Source organism: Ixodes scapularis, unplaced genomic scaffold, assembly GCF_016920785.2.
Source record: "Ixodes scapularis isolate PalLabHiFi unplaced genomic scaffold, ASM1692078v2 PGA_scaffold2__306_contigs__length_199485367, whole genome shotgun sequence".
NCBI lineage: Eukaryota > Metazoa > Arthropoda > Arachnida > Ixodida > Ixodidae > Ixodes > Ixodes scapularis.
The window spans coordinates 118,597,504-118,615,764 of NW_024609857.1; the positions used below are offsets into that span (position 1 = coordinate 118,597,504).

Sequence of the window (18,261 nt, forward strand, 5' to 3'; positions counted from 1 at the left end):
GAGGCCCGTGTCTCGAGCGGCCCCTGGAAGCAGATGGCGGCGGAGCACCTGCTCCTAGCACGTGTCTTTCGCGTTTCCACAACAATGGTTGGCGGTACTTGAAAGCGTGAATTTTATAAAGTGACTTTAGATTGGAGCCCTGGGTAACTCTGCTCGGATAGCTCGCTGCGTCAGTTTTGAAAGTGAAAGGGAGGCGCGCGGCGTTGAGGCATTGCGCGTTGTCACGGCATCACTACGTCCTGCACGCATCGTCTCATCGTCTCAGACAAGGCCTACGAACAACTAGGTCTTCTTCAACGGTTCGTCATCACACTCGCATGGCACCCACTCACTAATTGACCCCGTAAGTGTGACGTCACCGCTCCAAACAAACCGTTGCTAGGGGCGTTGTAATGGACGAATACATACGACTGGATTCCGCCTCGAAAGAGCGCTCGGTCCAAAATCGGACGGGGAATTTAAGCGTCTAAAAAAATGAGATAAGGGAAGTCTAGGTTTCACACTTAAAACAACAGATGTTTGCTGAGAATCGGCTGTTTCTGAAATATTTGCGACGGCAACTTCCGGTCCTCGAGACGCCTCGAGATGCCCGTTGCAGGCGACGAATGCACGACAAACGCGCGTACAGATTGACTGAAGTACGCCGTCTGAACGGCGAAGTTCGAACTCCTCGAGCGATCCAGGCAGCCACAGGTCCACTATCTTCTGATACCTTCTAACGTTGCAGGCACACCGTGAGTCGGCGCATCAACTAGAAAATTGGATCCGCAGATTTCACGTCGAGCTGAGCCGGGCGATTTCATATCAACGAGATAGCTGCTGACACCTGACCGTCATCGGACACGGACGCCTCCCTTTCTGGTCACCCCACTTCCGAACACTTGGACTGACCCTACACTGACTTCCTGCAAGCGCCTACAAATAACCGTGCTGCCAGCTGTAGCCCACTTCTTGAGCGATCCAGGTAGCCACAGGTCGACTATCTTGTGATACCTTCTAACGTTCCAGGTACGTTGCATTCGCACACGGTACCATCTTCTGTAGAACGCACCTGGATCACTCAAGTGACAGTTCTGCCCTCCTTTTCTGTGCGTGCAAGCGTTATTTTACGTTGAAACGGGAGACAAACAACCATCGTTGCTAAACTCCTCGCTGACGTCTGTACCAAAGTAGACGCTAACAGCTCAGAAATTAAAAGCGAACTGGCTGGCGTAAAGTCGTCCAATGCAGCATGAATTGCAGGCGTGCAAGCTTCGATGTCTTTTATAAATGCCAACTTTGAAGGATTTAAAACGGTGGTCAAAGAAATGCAAACTAAGATAGTCACGCTAAAGCGCGAACAACTGCGAACCCGCAACGCCTGTACTGACCTATACAAGCAGCTGTCAGAAACAAGGAAAGAGCTGATAGAGCTAAAACAGAACAGAAGACTGAGTAACATCGAGATAAAGGGAGTCCCTTTGCCACCGACCGAGTCTCTCCATGAAATAATCGTAAACATCGGCGAGAAGCTCAGCACGAAAATTGCAAGTCAGGACATAGATGCCATCCACCGGGTACCGACAAAACATAAAACTAAATCAAACATTATTGTTCGATTCTTCGCACCCACTGTTCGTGACGATGTACTACAAGCAGGGAAGAAACAGCGCCTAAATGCGGCGGCTCTCGGCTTCCAAACAAATGAACCAATCTACATCAATGAGCACTTATGCGTGGAAAATAAGACCTTGCTTGGGAAAGCCCTGCAACTAAAGCGTGAGCAAAACTGGAAATTCACATGGACTTCACGGGGTGGGATTCTGATGAGGAAAGTAGAAAACTCTAAGGTGATTAAAAATACCTGTGATGACGACCTCGTACAAATTGTGCAATGCCCCCCCCCTCCCCCTCTGCTTCTATACAATAAATTGATACTTTAAACTAAAGTGCTATCTGTCACCTCGGTGAATATGTTATAGTCAAAGAAAGCTTGTCTTTTCGGGCTACACTGCAACGTCAGAAGTATTCACAACAATGGAGACGTCCTTTGCTTTTCTATCCCAACATTCGTTTACCTTTAGACGCTTTGCACACGCGCCAAATTACAGCCGCCATTGCTGACCTTCTTTTGTCTTACCGAGAATCCGAGCAACTGAAACGGTAGTTGACGATCCTCTACAAAGGCCGATGCTTTAGAAAAGGACACAGTTGAATCTAATGTGGCAATAACCTGGCCTGCTATGGTAATGATGAAGTGAAATAAACGAAATAAGAGAAACAAAAACTGAAGGTCAGTTATGGCGGCGTCCATGCACAGCTGCTGCAAAGCGTCTATATAATAGGCATAACCGAGACGTGGCTAAGAAATGACGAGTATTTTCATATTCCTGGGTATGTTGTGGTTTCGTTACCTAGAATTGCAATTCATAGAGTCGGTGGTGTTGCACGTACTGGATATTAAATCGCCTATATTACTTAACGATGACCCTCATCTAACAAGTTCAACTAACGATATAGAAGCTCTCTTTTTGGAACTTTGTTATGGTGTCGTGGTGGCTGTAGTATATAAACCACCGGGTTCGTCTATGTCCTCGTTCCTCAATAAAATGGAAGACATTCTTACATTTATACACAAAGCAGTAAGAAATCTGTCATTTGTGGTGACTTCAACATCGATTTGTGTAAAACTGCGCCCACAGATTATCTACTTCTTACACAGTCATTTAACTTCACGAATGTAATAACAGACCAACAAGAGTGATACCCGATTCATCCACGCTCAATGACCACATCTTATGTAATCAAGACGCACATGACGGTGCTGGTATATGAGACAAACATTGCCGATCACTTTCCAATATTCATATTGCCATCTATAAACGCTGAAGAAACACCTCACCTTAGTACACCCTATTTAAGTTATCACATTAATTACAAACTTTTGCATTGAAAATTATCGGCATTTGACTTTCATTTACTATTTAATTCTGATATCAACACCGAATTTGGAAATTGTGTCACAGTATTGAAAACTGCAATCGCTGATTCGTCAAGCGAATTAAGAAAACCACATTATTCAGAACCGATCTGCCACTGGATGACTCGTCAAATTTTATGCACACTTCAAGAGAAGAACATGTGGCAGCAGAAACTGAAACGTCATAAACATGATTCTTACTACTTGGCACAATACAAAATGCATCGCAACCTAACTCTGTCACTGATAAGAACTCGTAAAAAGGAATATTATTCTAATCTTATATCCAAAAGCCATAGGAACTTCAAAAAACGTGGAATAGCAAACAACTCCTGTTATAGTCACGGATGAGACATTCAACTCTTTCTTCACTAATACTGGAGACAACCTAGCTAACAACACAGCCAGCGGCAGTGCACATTCCGTTTCTCTACCTGACTTTCTTCCAAACACTTTTATTTTTGAAGAAATTACGACTATAGAAATTATAAATCTAGTTAATTCAATGCCTAATAAAAACTCTGCAGGTTCTGATGGCATCTCAGTTAAGGTCTTAAAATGCAATATTGATGTACTTAGCTCTCGATTGGAACATATCTTTAACCATTCTATAACAGAACGTGTACATATATCCAGATTCACTAAAAATCGCTAAAGTCTGCCCAATTCACAAATGTGGAAACGTAAATGAACCTGTAAATAATAGGCCTCTATCAGTTTTAAAGGGGCCCTGCAAGAACTCTTTTTACTGGTTTTTAATTTGCACCGAACCTGAGCGCACTGAACGTAGTAACTTAATAAAACTTTTCTTTTCTCAAATTTCGCTCTATTTTAAAAGTTTTAGGAAAATTAAAATGACAAAAACAAGCGAAAAATAACCTCCTTCATGACGTCCTTGGTTGCATCAGCGGCCGTAAACCAGAGGAGGGGTAGCGAGCAGAGCGAGCGCTCACGGCTGCCGTACTCCGTGTCGACGTTCGAGTGGGCGCCACTAAAGCATGTTCTGGATAGGCTGTATGAAGCGGGCAGCCAGGGCGGCTCGCGTTGCATTTGCTGCGCGATTAAACACTAATTTAGCATGACACTTCATTGGCCACAAACGACAGCAAACACGGGGTAAAGATCAGTTCAGAACGGCAGTCACTTCGCGCTGCCATACCGCCAAACGGCCAAACAGCAAGCAAACCTGCACCGAAGGCCTTCGGAACGCTCGGAACCGGTCGGATGCTCGAGTCCGAAAACAACCGCAGCGCCGCCGCGTACATCCGGCACCTTTCTTCGCTCGCGCTCGTCACCTGCCTGATCGCACTACCCCTTTCAAGTATGCGCCGCCTTTTTTGTGGCGGCGCATACTTGGTGGCGGGTATGTCGACGGGTCTTTTACTGATGGCAAGCGGTTTCATAGCCTCACTTTCCTTGCAGTGCGGAGTGAATATAGATTTCACACTTATGGCTGCGGTCCCACGGCAGCCATCTTGAACAAGGCGTTAGTTCAACCAATAGATGGCGACACGCACCCATGGGGTGGCCGAAACATTGGTTCACAGTGGGATGGCTCGAGCATCATCACGTTCCCCTCGTGGCCTTGCTCGCGCCGCTGCCAGAGAGAGAAAACCTTTATTTTCGCTCCAAGTCCGGAGCTTTCCTTTTTTTTTCACCATTCATCACCAAGCATGGTTTTGACATGTCGGACGAGGAGGGGCCATAGTGCAGCCTCGAGTATCTTGGGTGGGTTGGCCCACTCTGTCCAGGTCTGAGGGAGGTGGTGGGAAGGGAGGGGTGAAAGAAGTAGGTTACGCGATGTGTGGGCATTAGGGCAGTCCCACAAGTAGTGTATGTTAGATGGATAGCCGGTACAATGTGGGCAGACTGGTCGGCCAGGACGTCCTTGGATGAAGTGAGTGTAGTGTGGTGTCATGAGAGTCTGTGTTTGTGCACGTCTAATAAGGGTAGAGTCAGACCGGCTAAATATGAATGAGGGAGTGTGTAAAGTGGTGGTGTGTTGTCTGAGTTCGAGCAGCAAGGTTGTACGTTCCTTGTGCATTTGTTTCCGGTGTTCTTTGGGGTCAAAGGGTTCGGGCCAGAGGGTGGGAGGTCCCGGATTAGAATTCTCTCGGGAGAGTGTGTGCGCTCGTAGATTTCCTCCCAGTCCCTGATGACCCGGTACCCATTCTATATTGATGTGTAGGTGCGGGTGTGCGTGAAGGTGTCGTTGTAGTATGAAGTGTATGTGGAAAGGTAAGTCATTGTCTCGAAAGCAGCGGCACGCTCCCTGGTTGTCTGTGCGGATAAGAATTGTATCGGTTGAGTGGGTATGTTCTGTGATGGCTTCGGCGATGGCGAGTATTTCTGCGATCGTCGGGGAAGGGACTCCTTCGTGTTCACGGGATGAAGATGATCGGGGTCCAATCACTGCCGTTCTGCTCCTGGTAGGTGTGTGGCTCGCGTCTGTGTATACGTACACGTCTGTGTCTGAAGGGGTGCGTGAGAGTACCCGGCGGGCATGAGCTTCGCGGCGGGGTTGGTGGTTGTCAGGAGACATGTTCTGTGGAATGGGGAGAACAGTTATGCGTGGGAGCGAGTCCCAGGGTGGGGTCGGGGGCGGGAGGGGTGGAAGTTTGGATGTGTCGTATTGTTGATGGGCGAGGATCTGGCGCCCCTGTTGTGATGTTATCAATCGCTGGTGCTGTGCATGTTCGTGTATAGTGATGCGATCATCTAGCGAGTTAAAAAGGCCAGTGTCTGTGATTAGATGCACAGGCGCAAATCGGGGGACTCCTAGAGCCAGTCGCGTGCATTTCCGGAGTGCGGTTTCTAGCTTTTTTTGTTTGGGTTCGAGTTAGTGTAACATATGGGAGGTGATACATGACTCGTGTGTAGACGAGCGCCTCGATGGTCTTGCGGAGCTCATGCTCCTTGAGGCCTCGACTGCGTCTCGTAACGCGTCTAAGCATGTTGTGTATCTGGTTAATTTGGCGTATGATGTATCCTATCCACACATCGCCTTTCCCATTCTGTTGGAGATGGAAGCCGAGAACTTTAATAGTGTGCTTTCGTGGAATGGGTTTGCCATCTATGTGGAGGTGTATGAGATCTCTATATGTTTCAGCTTTCTCGCCTGTGTCATTGGTAACGACGACATATTCGGATTTGTCGGGTGAGCAGGTGAGGCCTATAGTCTGAACGTATTGGTGTATGATATTGAGGCCTGCCTGTATGGTTTGTTCCTGTTCCGCCGGTGAGCCTGTGTTTCTCCAAATGGTTATGTCGTCCGCGTATAGATTATGGTGTAGGTCGGGGATAGCTGCGAGAGCCTGTGGGAGGTTTTTTAAGGCCAAACTAAAAAGAATGGGAGAGAGGATGGCTCCTTGAGGCACACCTGCGGTGAGTGTGTATTTTGGTGAAGTATAGTCATCGACTTGTATCTGTATTGTGCGGTTCGTCAGGAAGGCTGCGATGTAGTTGTACATCTTTGACCCAAGCCTCGTGTCAATGAGGTTATCCAGAATGGCGCGGTGTGTGACGTTATCAAATGCTTTGTGTAAGTCTATCCCTGCAATCGTGCGTAGTTGCGATGAGCTAGGGTATGTGTAGATATCTTCGTGTATGCGCATCATTGTGTCCTGTGTGCACACGTGCTTGCGGAAGCCAGTCATAGTGTAGCGTAGTGCGTCGGTGTTGTCCAGATGCCATTCTAGTCGATTTAGGGCCATCTTCTCCATAAGCTTACCTGTGCACGATGTAAGGGAGATTGGTCGGAGATTAGTAATGCTATCAGGTGTTTTTCCTGGTTTGGGTATGAGGATCACGAGCGACTCCTTCCATTCCTGTGGAAGAATGCCCGTATCCCATGCCTCGTTGATATACTGGAGTGAGTCCAAGTAAGTCTCCGGAAGGTTTCGGAGCATCGCGTAAGTGATTTTGTCCATGCCGGGGGTGGTGTTCCTTTTTAGGCTATGGAGAGCCGATACTAGTTCGCTCATGGTAAAAGGGGAGTTGATCCCTCTGGATTGGTCCTCGAGTGTTTCGGGGGGTAAGAGGGAAGTGGGAGGGGGTGGGTTTTTTGTGGGTAGAATAGTTGCTGAATGTCGTTGGCGAGATCGTTCTTTGTCTTGTTGGTGTGCATTTGTAATTTCGTAATACTGTGTCTCGGTTTGGATTGACCTAGTAGCGTACGCAGGATTTGCCATACTCGTGGCGTGTGGAGCTGGCCGTTCAGTTGATCGCATAGTTGTAACCAGTTCTCCGTGGCAAGTGAGTAAGCGTAGTCCTGTGCCTCCTCGGTTATGGTTTGAATGACTCTTTTGAGACGTCGATTGGTCTTGTTTTTCCGCCATTTCTGAACTATCCTATGACGCTTGTCCCAGAGGTTGACTAAATGGGAGTCCACGAATGGATGGTCTATGTCGCGGGCTATCGTTTTTGTGTGCTTGCTGTACGCGTTGTGCACTGCTTTTGTCCAGGCGGAGAGTGTGGCAGGAGTCGAGGAAGCGGACTCTAGTTCTTCTCGAACCCGGGTCCATTTCGTGATCTTGGTGCGGGGCCCCCGGTTTGGCGTGTTGCGGTCCCTGGCAAATGTTAAGGTGGTTACTAGTATGCAGTGGTCACTGCCCAACGTCTCCAATGTGTTCTCCCACGAGGCTGTTGGGTTACCTCTGTACCAAGTCAGGTCTGGGTTGGTGTCGTGCTCGACACTGTTTCCCACCCTTGTAGGTATTGTGGTGTCGTTTAGAAGAGAAAACCGGCTGTCAGACATAAAGGCCTCCAGTTTTCGCCCGTTGGGTGTTGTGTGTGTGTAGTCCCAGGCGGTGTTGTGGCTGTTGAAGTCACCGGCCACGAGCAACGGGTGGCCCCTGTATGCGGCGGAGTGCTTCGACAGCCAACTGAGAGATACATTGTGGTGATTTGGTAGCCAATAAGTGTTGGTAATTATTGTGTCCTTGGAGTTTGAACCCAGGCGGCATTGAACAGTGACATGTTCCTGTGTCGTTGTGTTAATGTGGGACGTGTCGATCTGCACAGCAGCTACATGATTAGCGACGTACGTGGCCACAAGTGTGGGTGTAGTGGTGCCGGTGTGTGAGGCTTTGTCTCGTCGAGTAATACTGGGTTGCGTGAAGAGCTGATAGCCTGGGAGAGCTATCGACCCGATTGTTTCTTGTAGGAGTATGATGTCTGGTTTGACTGCGGCATTCTGAATGTGGTATGTGAGGAGTCCTTTTTTTCGTTTTAGTCCGCGACAGTTCCATTGCCAGATAGTGCTGTGTTTTGTGTGAGATGAAGATGATAGGGGCTGTGTTGCATTGGGTGTAGGTTGCTTAGCCATCGTGTGAGAGTGGGGAGCTGGCCGCTGCCTCGGAGACGATGATCTTGTTTGGGCTATCCGGAGTGTCAGGGGGTGTCGTGTGTGGGCGTTTTCGTAGAAGCATTTCGTTCCTAGCGAGAGTTGCCTGGACATCGGCTAGAATTGAATCGGACTGTTCGATTCGTTGGGTGAGGTGGGCGACTTGTTCCGCGAGACTTTGCATAAGTGCGTCGCGTTTCTCCATGGTTTCCTGTAGTTGAGTTATATTGTTTTGCATGTGGATCATGGTGGCTTTGATTTGTTTCAATTCAGCGAGGATTGGTTCAGTGTTTGGAGTGGTGCTGGGGGGTGTGGGGAGCGTGAGGAGCGGGGTTTGTGGTCTGGTTGTGTGTGGCTGAAGACCTGCCTGCATAGCCTTGACAATATTGTCCGTGATTGGGGCGGCGCGCGCCTGTTCCAATGCCTGGCGGTACGTGAGGTGGGGTTGTGTTGTGCTGCTATTTTCTCTTAGTCGCTGTTCTGGTCCCTTGAACGAATTTTCTTTCGAGATATTTCTGGTTTGGTTTTTGTCGATGGTGGTCTTGTGGCGTCGGCGAGGATTATGATTCAGTCCTCTGCTTGGCGCTAATGCGACCGCTTCGGTCGCTGGCTTTTTGGTGGTGGTCTGTGCTGTTTCAGGTTGATGCCCCGGGCTGCGGCTGCGGCTGCGGCTGGAGTTATCGAGTGCCGCAAACCGGTTCAATGTAGGCAGGGCAGGCCAGTGCACTGTGCTGTGAAAGGTTGGTGGGTCCTTGCGGGGCAAATGAGTTGTCAGGAATCGCTCGCGGCGGTATTGTAGGCCTGCTTGCATATGTTCGTCGGCTTGCGCACGGGCTGGGCATGTCGGTGTTCCGGGTGGGTGCTCGCCCTGACAGTTCAGACAAAATGTTTCGCACGTGTGCGGTGTTGCGATGCCTGTCTCGATGGGTAAAATCGTGCTACATGTGGGACACGTTATTGATATTGTCTTTTTGGGGCACACATCGGCTTGGTGGCCGATCGCGTAGCAGTGGTGGCATTGGAGGCTGCGCGGGCGATAGGGGTAAAGTCGCATCACGACGCGGTTGTACAGCGCGTAGCGTGGAAGTTGGGTGCCCTCGACTGTAATGAGGATGGAGTTGGACGTGCCAATCCGTCTGGTGTGGAGAATTTTAGGGCCTTGTACTTGTAGTTTTTGTCGAATGACTTCTTCAGATATGTGTGGTTGGATGCCGTGGATCACACCCCGCGCGTTGGCAGCACTGACCGCGAGGTAGGTTCGGACCGGGTGTGCGGCGTCGGCGAAGCTCACTTGTTGTAGTTGCAGCAATTTTCTTTCTACGGTAGGGCGATATGTGTCAATAGCGACAAGATTTTGAATGTCTCGCACTTTGATATATGTGTCTGAATGTTCGTTGGAAGTTAGGGATGCGGCTTCGATGATTCGATCGCCGATTTCGTGGTGGGGTAAGGCGGATAGGTTGAGGCCGTCGGTGAACTTCACGATAATGGTTACGTAGTTTGTGTAGCGGGTGGCTTGACCGTTGGCCGGTCGCCACTCCGTGTCCATGGCTTGGGGAGATGATTGCATCCTAGTGGGGTCACGAGGGAGGCCGGCCTGAGTGAGGCCTCGCGGCGCAAACTCGGCCTCCGAACGGTTTTAGGCGTAGCAGGCCTAGTATGGAGTTGGCTGATGTGACGAAAAGTATGACGACTTTGGTCAAATTGTCCCACTCACCGAATGGCAGGAGGGTTCCTGGATCCCTGTGTTGTCGTTTTGTGAAATCGGTGCGAAAATCTTGGGTTTGCAGCGATATTTGGGGAAGCCCGAAGGGCCCGTATTGACTTGGTGGCACCACTTCTTCTTCCTCCCGCCGCTGCCAGCTGTGCTCAGCTATACACAAGTAGCGTGGCCCAGCAAACGGATGTATGCGAGAATGTCAGGCTGGGTATAAATTGTTCTCTGATATAGGGAGATGCGGTTCGGCGGTTGCAACGGGCTTTCGCAATAAATCTCACCAAGAAGCAATCAAATGTTGATTGGCGTGTTAATATTCTATCAATGAAAATTTCCTCTGCAGGAATGCACGCTCAGTAGACTCAATCATTCAAGACACCAGTGGAAGCGGACGTCAAGTAAACTGCTTCGTGATTTACGGCACTTACCTCACCATTTTAATGACGACTAAAAAAAGGTCACAAAATATTATGTTTTACGGGGTCCGGAAGATGTCGTAAAGGTTGTTACGTTATAGGTTCCCAGAAAAAAAACGCCGTTGCAATAATTTCGGAAGTACCGACACACATAATTTTTAAAGGTACAGCTTAGGAGGAATATGATGAAAACCATCAGAAAAAATAGGAAGACGTTAATTTGCAATGAAGACGCTATGAATGAACGGCGTTTAGCGACGGCAAGTTATGAGCGTTCGGGAATTTATAAGTTGACGTGATTGCTAACTATGCACATGCGGACAATGAAGAGCAGTTTTGTCGGGAAATAGTGTTGCGGTGATGACCTGATATCGGACGACTCATGGCAGACGAACCAGCAAGTTTCTTCTCAGCGAATGGTAAGTGTCCAGTGTCAAGCACAACACGTGGCTACAGATGTTGTCGACGTTTCAAACACTTACCGCTTTCGACAAAAGTCCTGGCACCTGGGCTAACTTTGTGGAAAGACTCGAAGTCTTCCTTGAGTCCAACGCCATCATGAACAGTAACTGAAAACGATCCACTATTCAGTCGGTGGGTGGCTTAACGTATCCACATCTGCGGAGTCATGGGCGATGCGTACTCTAAGTGGCTGGAAGTTTACACGATGCCTGCCACGACGTCCAAGCACGTCATTGACTTTCTACGGTCTCTTTTACCTACTTTTGCCCTACCGAAAATACTTTTCTCTGATAACGCGCCAAATCTTGCTTCAAATAAAATAAACAAGTTTTTGAAGAAAAAAAAAAAACCGGCATCATGCATCACATTAGTACACCATACCATCCTGCAACTAACGGGCAAGCAGAACAGATGGTGTGCGAAACAAAAAAAAGCCATTTTGAAGCTTACGGAAGAAGCAGTTCAGTGAAGAATCGCCAGGTTCTTGTTCCGGCAGCACGCGACGCTCTCATCTTACACCGAAAAAACCCGCCGAAGCAATATTCGGCGGACGAAGAGCCACACCCCTCGATCTCATGATATTATGGCTTACGAACAAAGATCGAGAGATTCCCAGATCGGGAGTAATGGCAATTTATTCGGTCGGACAACTCGTCTACATGAGGAATTTCAGCGGAAGTCGGGCCTTCCGTGTAAAACTTGAGTAGAAAAGGCTCTATGTTGGTTGACCAGGAGGTGTCATCTCTCTGAATACGTTGGATATCAATGCCTTTAAGTTTAAATATAACTAAATCACAAAACTCTCAGAAGCTATGGTGGTGATTTGGACCTTTCACACCAGGCTTCTTTTTCTTGACGAAAATAATCCCTGGAGAAGGGGAACAAGAGGGACAAAGGACAAACATAAATCTCCAAACACAGCTAGGTGACTGGTGAGCGACCGAAAAAATCCGCCTGGTCCGGGGAACGAACCCGGAACCTCCCCATTACAGGTGGAGCGCTCTACCAACTGAGCTAACCAGGGGTTAGACGTCAGTAGAACAAACGGGTTTTATCAGCCGCTACCAGTCTAACACCAACAAGGGCGAAGCTTGCAAATTTAAGGTTATAATTATAATGCAATTAAATGCAAAGGTGCAAGCGAGCTGGACAAGAATGACGAAAATAATCCCTGGAGAAGGGGAACAAGAGGGACAAAGGACAAACATAAATCTCCAAATCTCCTTTTTCGGTCGCTCACCAGTCACCTAGCTGTGTTTGGAGATTTATGTTTGTCCTTTGTCCCTCTTGTTCCCCTTCTCCAGGGATTATTTTCGTCATTCTTGTCCAGCTCACTTGCACCTTTGCATTTAATTGCATTATAATTATATCCTTTTTCTTATTTTCGCCTCATACTCCTTTGTGGTTTAAGTATGCTTCAAGGATATTTTGGAACGGGGACACTTTACGTCAACGAGGCCATTTGTTTCAAGTAGTCAATCAGGGAATGGTGCTAGAAATCCGTCCCTCATATTAACAAATAAGCCGCATTTCTGCGCAGTGCAGTTTTCCTGTTCCACGTACAGTTGTAAACCAGCATCCTCATTGATTCTACCAGATACTGTTGCGGGTGAAGAAAGTCTTTGGGTACACGATACTTGAAACAAGTCTGGCACTGTACGTTGTGGTTCGACACCCACTAATATCATCGCCCTTATAGAGCCTCATCATTTAATCGTTACCTCGACACCTCATATTGCTCTTCATCAACAGTAAGTACAATAGGCTACCACCATATTACATTCCAAGAATTAAAAAATTTAGTCGTTCAGTCCTTCAACAAGTTTATTATTTATATAATGTTATTACGTTACATTACCTCGAGACGATCGACGTCCATCGTCGATCTTTAAATACTTATACCTGTATATAAATTAGACGCACAAAGGGGGGGGGGGGGGGGGGGGTCTGTGGCCGAGCGCATGGTCTAGCGCACACCAGCTCGGAGCACTTGGAGCGAAAGCTCGCGCTGCAGAACCCACCCCGCCCCTGCCCGTTTCGATCTGGAAGAGCATTGTACCGGCGTGCGGTCGTGTATCACTACTGCGTGGTGCACGTTAAAGACCCCAGGTTTGCGGTTGTACCGCACGGGCTAAATTACTCATGTACAGCTGAGACACCAGACGCCCACTAAGGCAGACTAACTTCCGGCTGTATAAACATGCACATAACAATTTGCAATTAGACGCATAATAAAAAAGAACACAGCGTGCCGCCTCTTTTCTTTGGATGCCTTTTTTTTTAAAACCAGCGCAAGCTCGTGCGTTATCTTTTTTGAGACGGTTAGAACGGTCGCACATAAAACCCGCGTTTCTCCTACCCGCCCGCTTCCTCCTCTCATTATATATTTGGTTATAACTAAATAAGCTATAATAATGGTGTATTATTCGTATTTACTTTCAGTTTCAGTCAGGGAAAAGAAGTTTCGCGGGAACTAGAGCCAATAAATGAGCTGCGCTTAGAGTATCGGCACTCTCTTCCCCGACAGTGTTGTGAACGCCGCCATTTTGGTGCTTGTGCAGAGCAGGCACAACTGCCGATCGTCATGATTCAAAAGTGCGACATCCTCAGCATTAGATTCGGTGTTAGGAAGCTCATGTAATGTTGCTTTGCTTTGTCGCAAACTGGTTACAGTGGAGGACGAAAAAGCGTTTCTTGTGATTTCAGATAAAGCTTCAAATAACTAAGCCACAATAAGGTCAAGTGTCGCTACTCTGAAGCGCAGCTTATTTAATGACACTATTCATGCTCTTGTTCAAGAGGCTTGGGAGATCGGTGGCCGAGTCATTCCATTTTCGAACGCGCGAGCGCACGGAGGTGAAATCATGAGCTCCGAAGGAGCGGCGATAACGGCCCTCGCCGGCCGCGGTGATACTGTTTTTCCCGGCTCAAGTGAGTACAGGTTTTTGTTGCCCCAGCTTCCATCAGGTGATTCAATGAAGAAAGCGGTCGTCCTTCACTGCGACATGGCCGGGAGGCCATACAGGATTGAGGATTTCCGGCAACCGCTCGACGAACTGGGGGTCCTCAGGGAGGTAGCCGGAATTGGGGCGTACCAGATGTCCCATGTCTGGCTGCTTGACCTGAGGACCGACGCGGCCAAGCTCAAGCTGGTGAACGCAGGGCGGCTCGCTGTCAAAGGACGCACCTGCATCGTCGTGGACCCCTCCAGGCAAGAGGTGCGCATCAAGCTGCACTGGGTGGCGTTCGACGTGTCGAACGACACCATTCGCAAGGCTTTCTCGGAGTACGGCGAGGTGAAGGACGTCGCGTCCGATCGCTGGAAGGTGCCGGGCTTCAAGGGAGCCGAGTCTACCACCCGGATAGTGCGGCTGGTACTCCGGGAGGGTGTCGACCTTGACCGCCTCCCCCATCAGCTGCGCTTAGGAGGCGGCTTGGTATTGGTCGTCGTGCCTGGGAGGGCCCCAGTATGCCTCCGGTGCCGTAGGACGGGGCATATACGTCGAGACTGCCGGGCTCCCAGGTGCTCCGAGTGCCGCGCCTATGGCCACGAGCGTGACGACTGTGTCCGCTCCTACGCCCGAGCCGTGGGACGAGGAGTCAACGAAGACCACGTCGACGACATGATGGACGAGGAAGAGGCGGAGAGAGCGGCCGCGCCCGTGAAAACCCAGGCCGAACAAGCCAAGAGCGACGACGCTTCCGGCACCTCCCCCGAAGTGAACAACACCGTGCTGCCGGACAAGCCGTCGACTACGGCTCATGCAGATCCACCTGCAGTCGAGCGCTCAACGGTACCTCCAACAGGGAGCGCCGGCGGGGCAGCTGGTGCTTCGCCATTGCCAGACGAGGTCTCCATCACGCCAGAGATGGACGTCGAGCTGGGCTCTGCGAAGCGTAGGCTCGAAGACGTCACGGACACGACTGGTCAGGAACTTCGGCTGCGTCAGCTCGAGCGCAGGTGGAGAATGGTGTCGGGCGGGAGCGGAGTGGATGGCCACCAGCGGTCCGGCGCAGACCGAGGAGGACCACGCGACAAACTGTCGCAGTGAACGGCAGTGTAGGCGGGTTGGTCCTCACTAACCCATGGTCAGACTTGGACGTAGTTCAACTACTCTACTCAAACTACTGTAGTTTAACTACTTTTTCGAGTAACTTGGTAACTTTCAATTACAACTTGATTTGGGTAATTAGTAGCTTAATTTAACTACTTTTTCAGGTAACTTCTACTCAAGTTACTAACTACTTTCGAAATTATATTGTGCTAATTTTGCGCATCACGAAAGTTTGAGCGCAGAAATGAATAAGACGCCGGCAGATAAAGTGACATTCCCTAACAAGGGGCCCCCTTGTTCGGGAAGGCGTCCTTGGGTCAAGGTGGCGACGAGCAGCCAAAACATAACACCGGCACGCACGAACGCAGGAAGGGATGCTTAACAAGCCTTGGTCGGGTATTGACCTAATCCGGTAATGCACGCAGGCGCCGCGTTTCCAGCTGCAACCGTGAAAGACGGGGACACTCCGAGAGTTGTTGTCTGTCTTTAGTGAGTTCTGACTCAAGCGGTAGGTTCCACGGGAGGCGCCACTGGAATGACCTCGCAGCTGGGCGCCTGTTCCCATGGTCGCCTGTCGTCAGCGCATACGCCTTTGCAAAGACGGACTCCCCCGCGCACAAACCCTGGCACGGATAATCTGTTCATGGGAGCACGTTCCCGCTTCCAGCTGCAACTGTATACGAGCGACGATGCTTGTTCACGTAATCCTTCGCGTCCTTCCGACCATCCATTCCAGGGAGACCTCCTCTTCGTTAAAAACGATTTACTTGTCAGGCGTGTCAGGCGCGTCAGTATATCGTAGTCGCCGGCAAGGATTGCGAGTTACCCTTGGGAGATCCTTTTGTTGGACCCGGCGTCAGCGGCGAAGTATACTTCGGTTTATCTTCTGTTAAACCAAATTTTTTTTTTCAGTAGCGTAACACTAGCACTACAACGGAACGCGCAGTCGTCCGGATGATCTCATCGTCGTGGCGCGAGACTTGAACCCTTGAAGGTCTGGTGCACTCTGTCAGCTTACTCTCAGAACGACGTCGGAAAGAGGGGCCAGTCATAACAACCTCACCTTGGCGAAGAAAAGGGAAAAAGGAGGAAAGTTTGTTATAAAAGACCCTCTACCCGAGGCAAACCTCACATGTTTCGTCATGGACACCTAAGATGCCGACACTCGCTTACCCGACCCTGCACAGCCTGTTTCTCAAATTCAACTCTACCGTTCCATTGAGTGCAACGGTGGAACGTCTATTTAGCTTGGCTGGGGACGTCTTTAGAAGGAAAAGGGGAAAATTCTCCTATCAAGAACTTTGAAAGTCAATTGCTTCTGCGAGCGAATAAACTATTTTGGCGAAAACGCAAGCTATAAATAGACTGCATTTATTTTAGGCTGGCAGGGTTTTTCATTGATCAAAACTGCTGTTCATTTTGCTTCCACAAAAATATAAAAAAGTAACTTCGAAAGTAACTTCAAAGTAACTCGCTACTTTTTACAGTAGTTAGTAGTTTACTCAATTACTATTACAAATGCGTAATTTCTACTCTACTCCAATTACTTTTGGCGTCGATACTCAGTAACTTAACTTAACTACCTTTTTTGAGTAATTTGTACATGTCTGCCCATGGTCTCCTTACAAAGTCCTGTCCGAGTAGCGACCCTTAATGTCCGAGGCCTCTCAGATCGCAGGAGGCAGAGACAACTCTGCCGTCTAGCAGTCGAACAGGACCTCGACATCATCGCTGTGCAGAAGACCAAGGTCGAGAGTGAGGACCAGACCAACTTCATGGTTAGACCTTTTTCGGCGCGTTACGAAGTGTGTGTTAGTCACGCGGTTGGGTCGTCAGCGGGCTGTTTGTTGTTAGTGCGCCAGAGTTTGGGTGCAACAGTCGAGGCGGTGACGACATGTGATTCAGGGCGCTTTGTTGTATGTGATTTTTCTCTTTCATCGTATGATTGGAAGGTCATTTGTGTGTACCCCTCCAATAGGGTTGATGAGCGGCGGGAGCTTTTTGATTTCATGCATCAGTATTGCAAAAGTGATCGCCTTATTATTTTTCTTGGCGATTTCAATTGCGTCTGCTCTGCTGGGGACAAGTCCAGCTCAACGCCCTATCGCGATTTAAGCACCGAGAGCCTTCTGAGGTTAATCAACGAGTCCGGCTTTCATGACGTCGGGGAATGTTTGAGGAATGGCCGCGAAATCAAGTACACCCATTTCCAAGGGTCGAGTCACGCCCGTCTAGATCGAGCGTACGTTTCTTTAGATTTGATACCATTATGTTTTGAATATCGCGTGCACCCTGTTTCCTTTAGTGATCACTGTCTAGTTTCCTTTTGTATGCGTAGTAAATCCCAAGCCAGGAAAGTCTTCAGCTGGGAATTATGGAAATTGAACGCGAAACTGTTGGAGGATGACGTTTTCACTGCCGAAGTGCAGGCCGCCGTTGAAACACTGGAGAGCCAGAAAAAATCAGGGTATGGTGTGAGATGGGGGCTTTTTAAGCAGGAAATAAAAATGAAAGCGTTAGAGCGGGCAGGCGTACTTAAAAGCACTGAAAGGAGCAACGAAATGTTATTGCGTAATAATTTGCGGATACTGCTAAAGGAAGAGACTAAAATGCCTGGGGCATACAAAGATGATATTTCTTGTGTGAAAGATAAACTCGAGATTCTAGATCGGGAACGATATTGTGGGGCGATTGTTAGAGCCAGAGCCGAAAGATGGTCAACAGGCGAAGCGCCAACTAAGCGTGCGCTGAGCCTCGAGAAAGGTATGCTCGGCGTAACGAGATAACGGGGGTAGAGAGGAACGGATCACTTACGACCGATAAGGAAGAAATCGAACTCGCATTTTTCGAGTATTACAGTAGATTATTTGCGTCCTGTCCAGTAGATGTCCAGCTTTTTAAAGATGAATTTTTGGGTTTCATGCCGCGCATAGATGACGAAACGAAAGAATTACTAGAATCGACCATCAGCGTAGAGGAAGTGGTCTTTGCAATAGAAGCCCTAAACCCGGGAAAGTTTCCTGGCCCAGACGGCCTAAGTGCAGTTTTTTATAAGACTCAGAAGCACGAGATTGCCGCAGCCCTATCCAAGGTATTCAATAAAGCATATGATTTGAATATGTTGCCTCCATCTTTTATGTCGTCGCACACAGTGTTAATTCCCAAAACAGATGACGCAGTTGAGTTGCAGCACGTCACAGCGTATCGGCCGATCAGTCTGACTAATGTCGACTGCAAAATTTTAATGAAGATCTTAGCAAGGAGATTGCAATCTGTAATATCGGAAATAGTGGGGCCCCATCAAACTT

General features: G+C 48.8%; 1 protein-coding gene and 1 pseudogene across 1 annotated transcript; both read left to right on the plus strand.

Annotated features, from left to right (window-relative positions):
• Positions 1-1,256: 1,256 nt before the first annotated feature.
• LOC120844061 lies at positions 1,257-1,922 on the plus strand. Its single transcript, XM_040215662.1, has one exon. The coding sequence runs from the start codon at positions 1,257-1,259 to the stop codon at positions 1,920-1,922; it is 666 nt and encodes a 221-aa protein (XP_040071596.1).
• A 94-nt stretch (positions 1,923-2,016) lies between these two features.
• On the plus strand, positions 2,017-2,932 carry LOC120844062 (annotated as a pseudogene).
• Positions 2,933-18,261: the final 15,329 nt, after the last annotated feature.

Coding starts and splice junctions, on each gene's coding strand:
- LOC120844061 (XM_040215662.1), top strand. CDS start 1,257: ATGTCTTTTATAAATGCCAACTTTGAAGGATTTAAAACGGTGGTCAAA.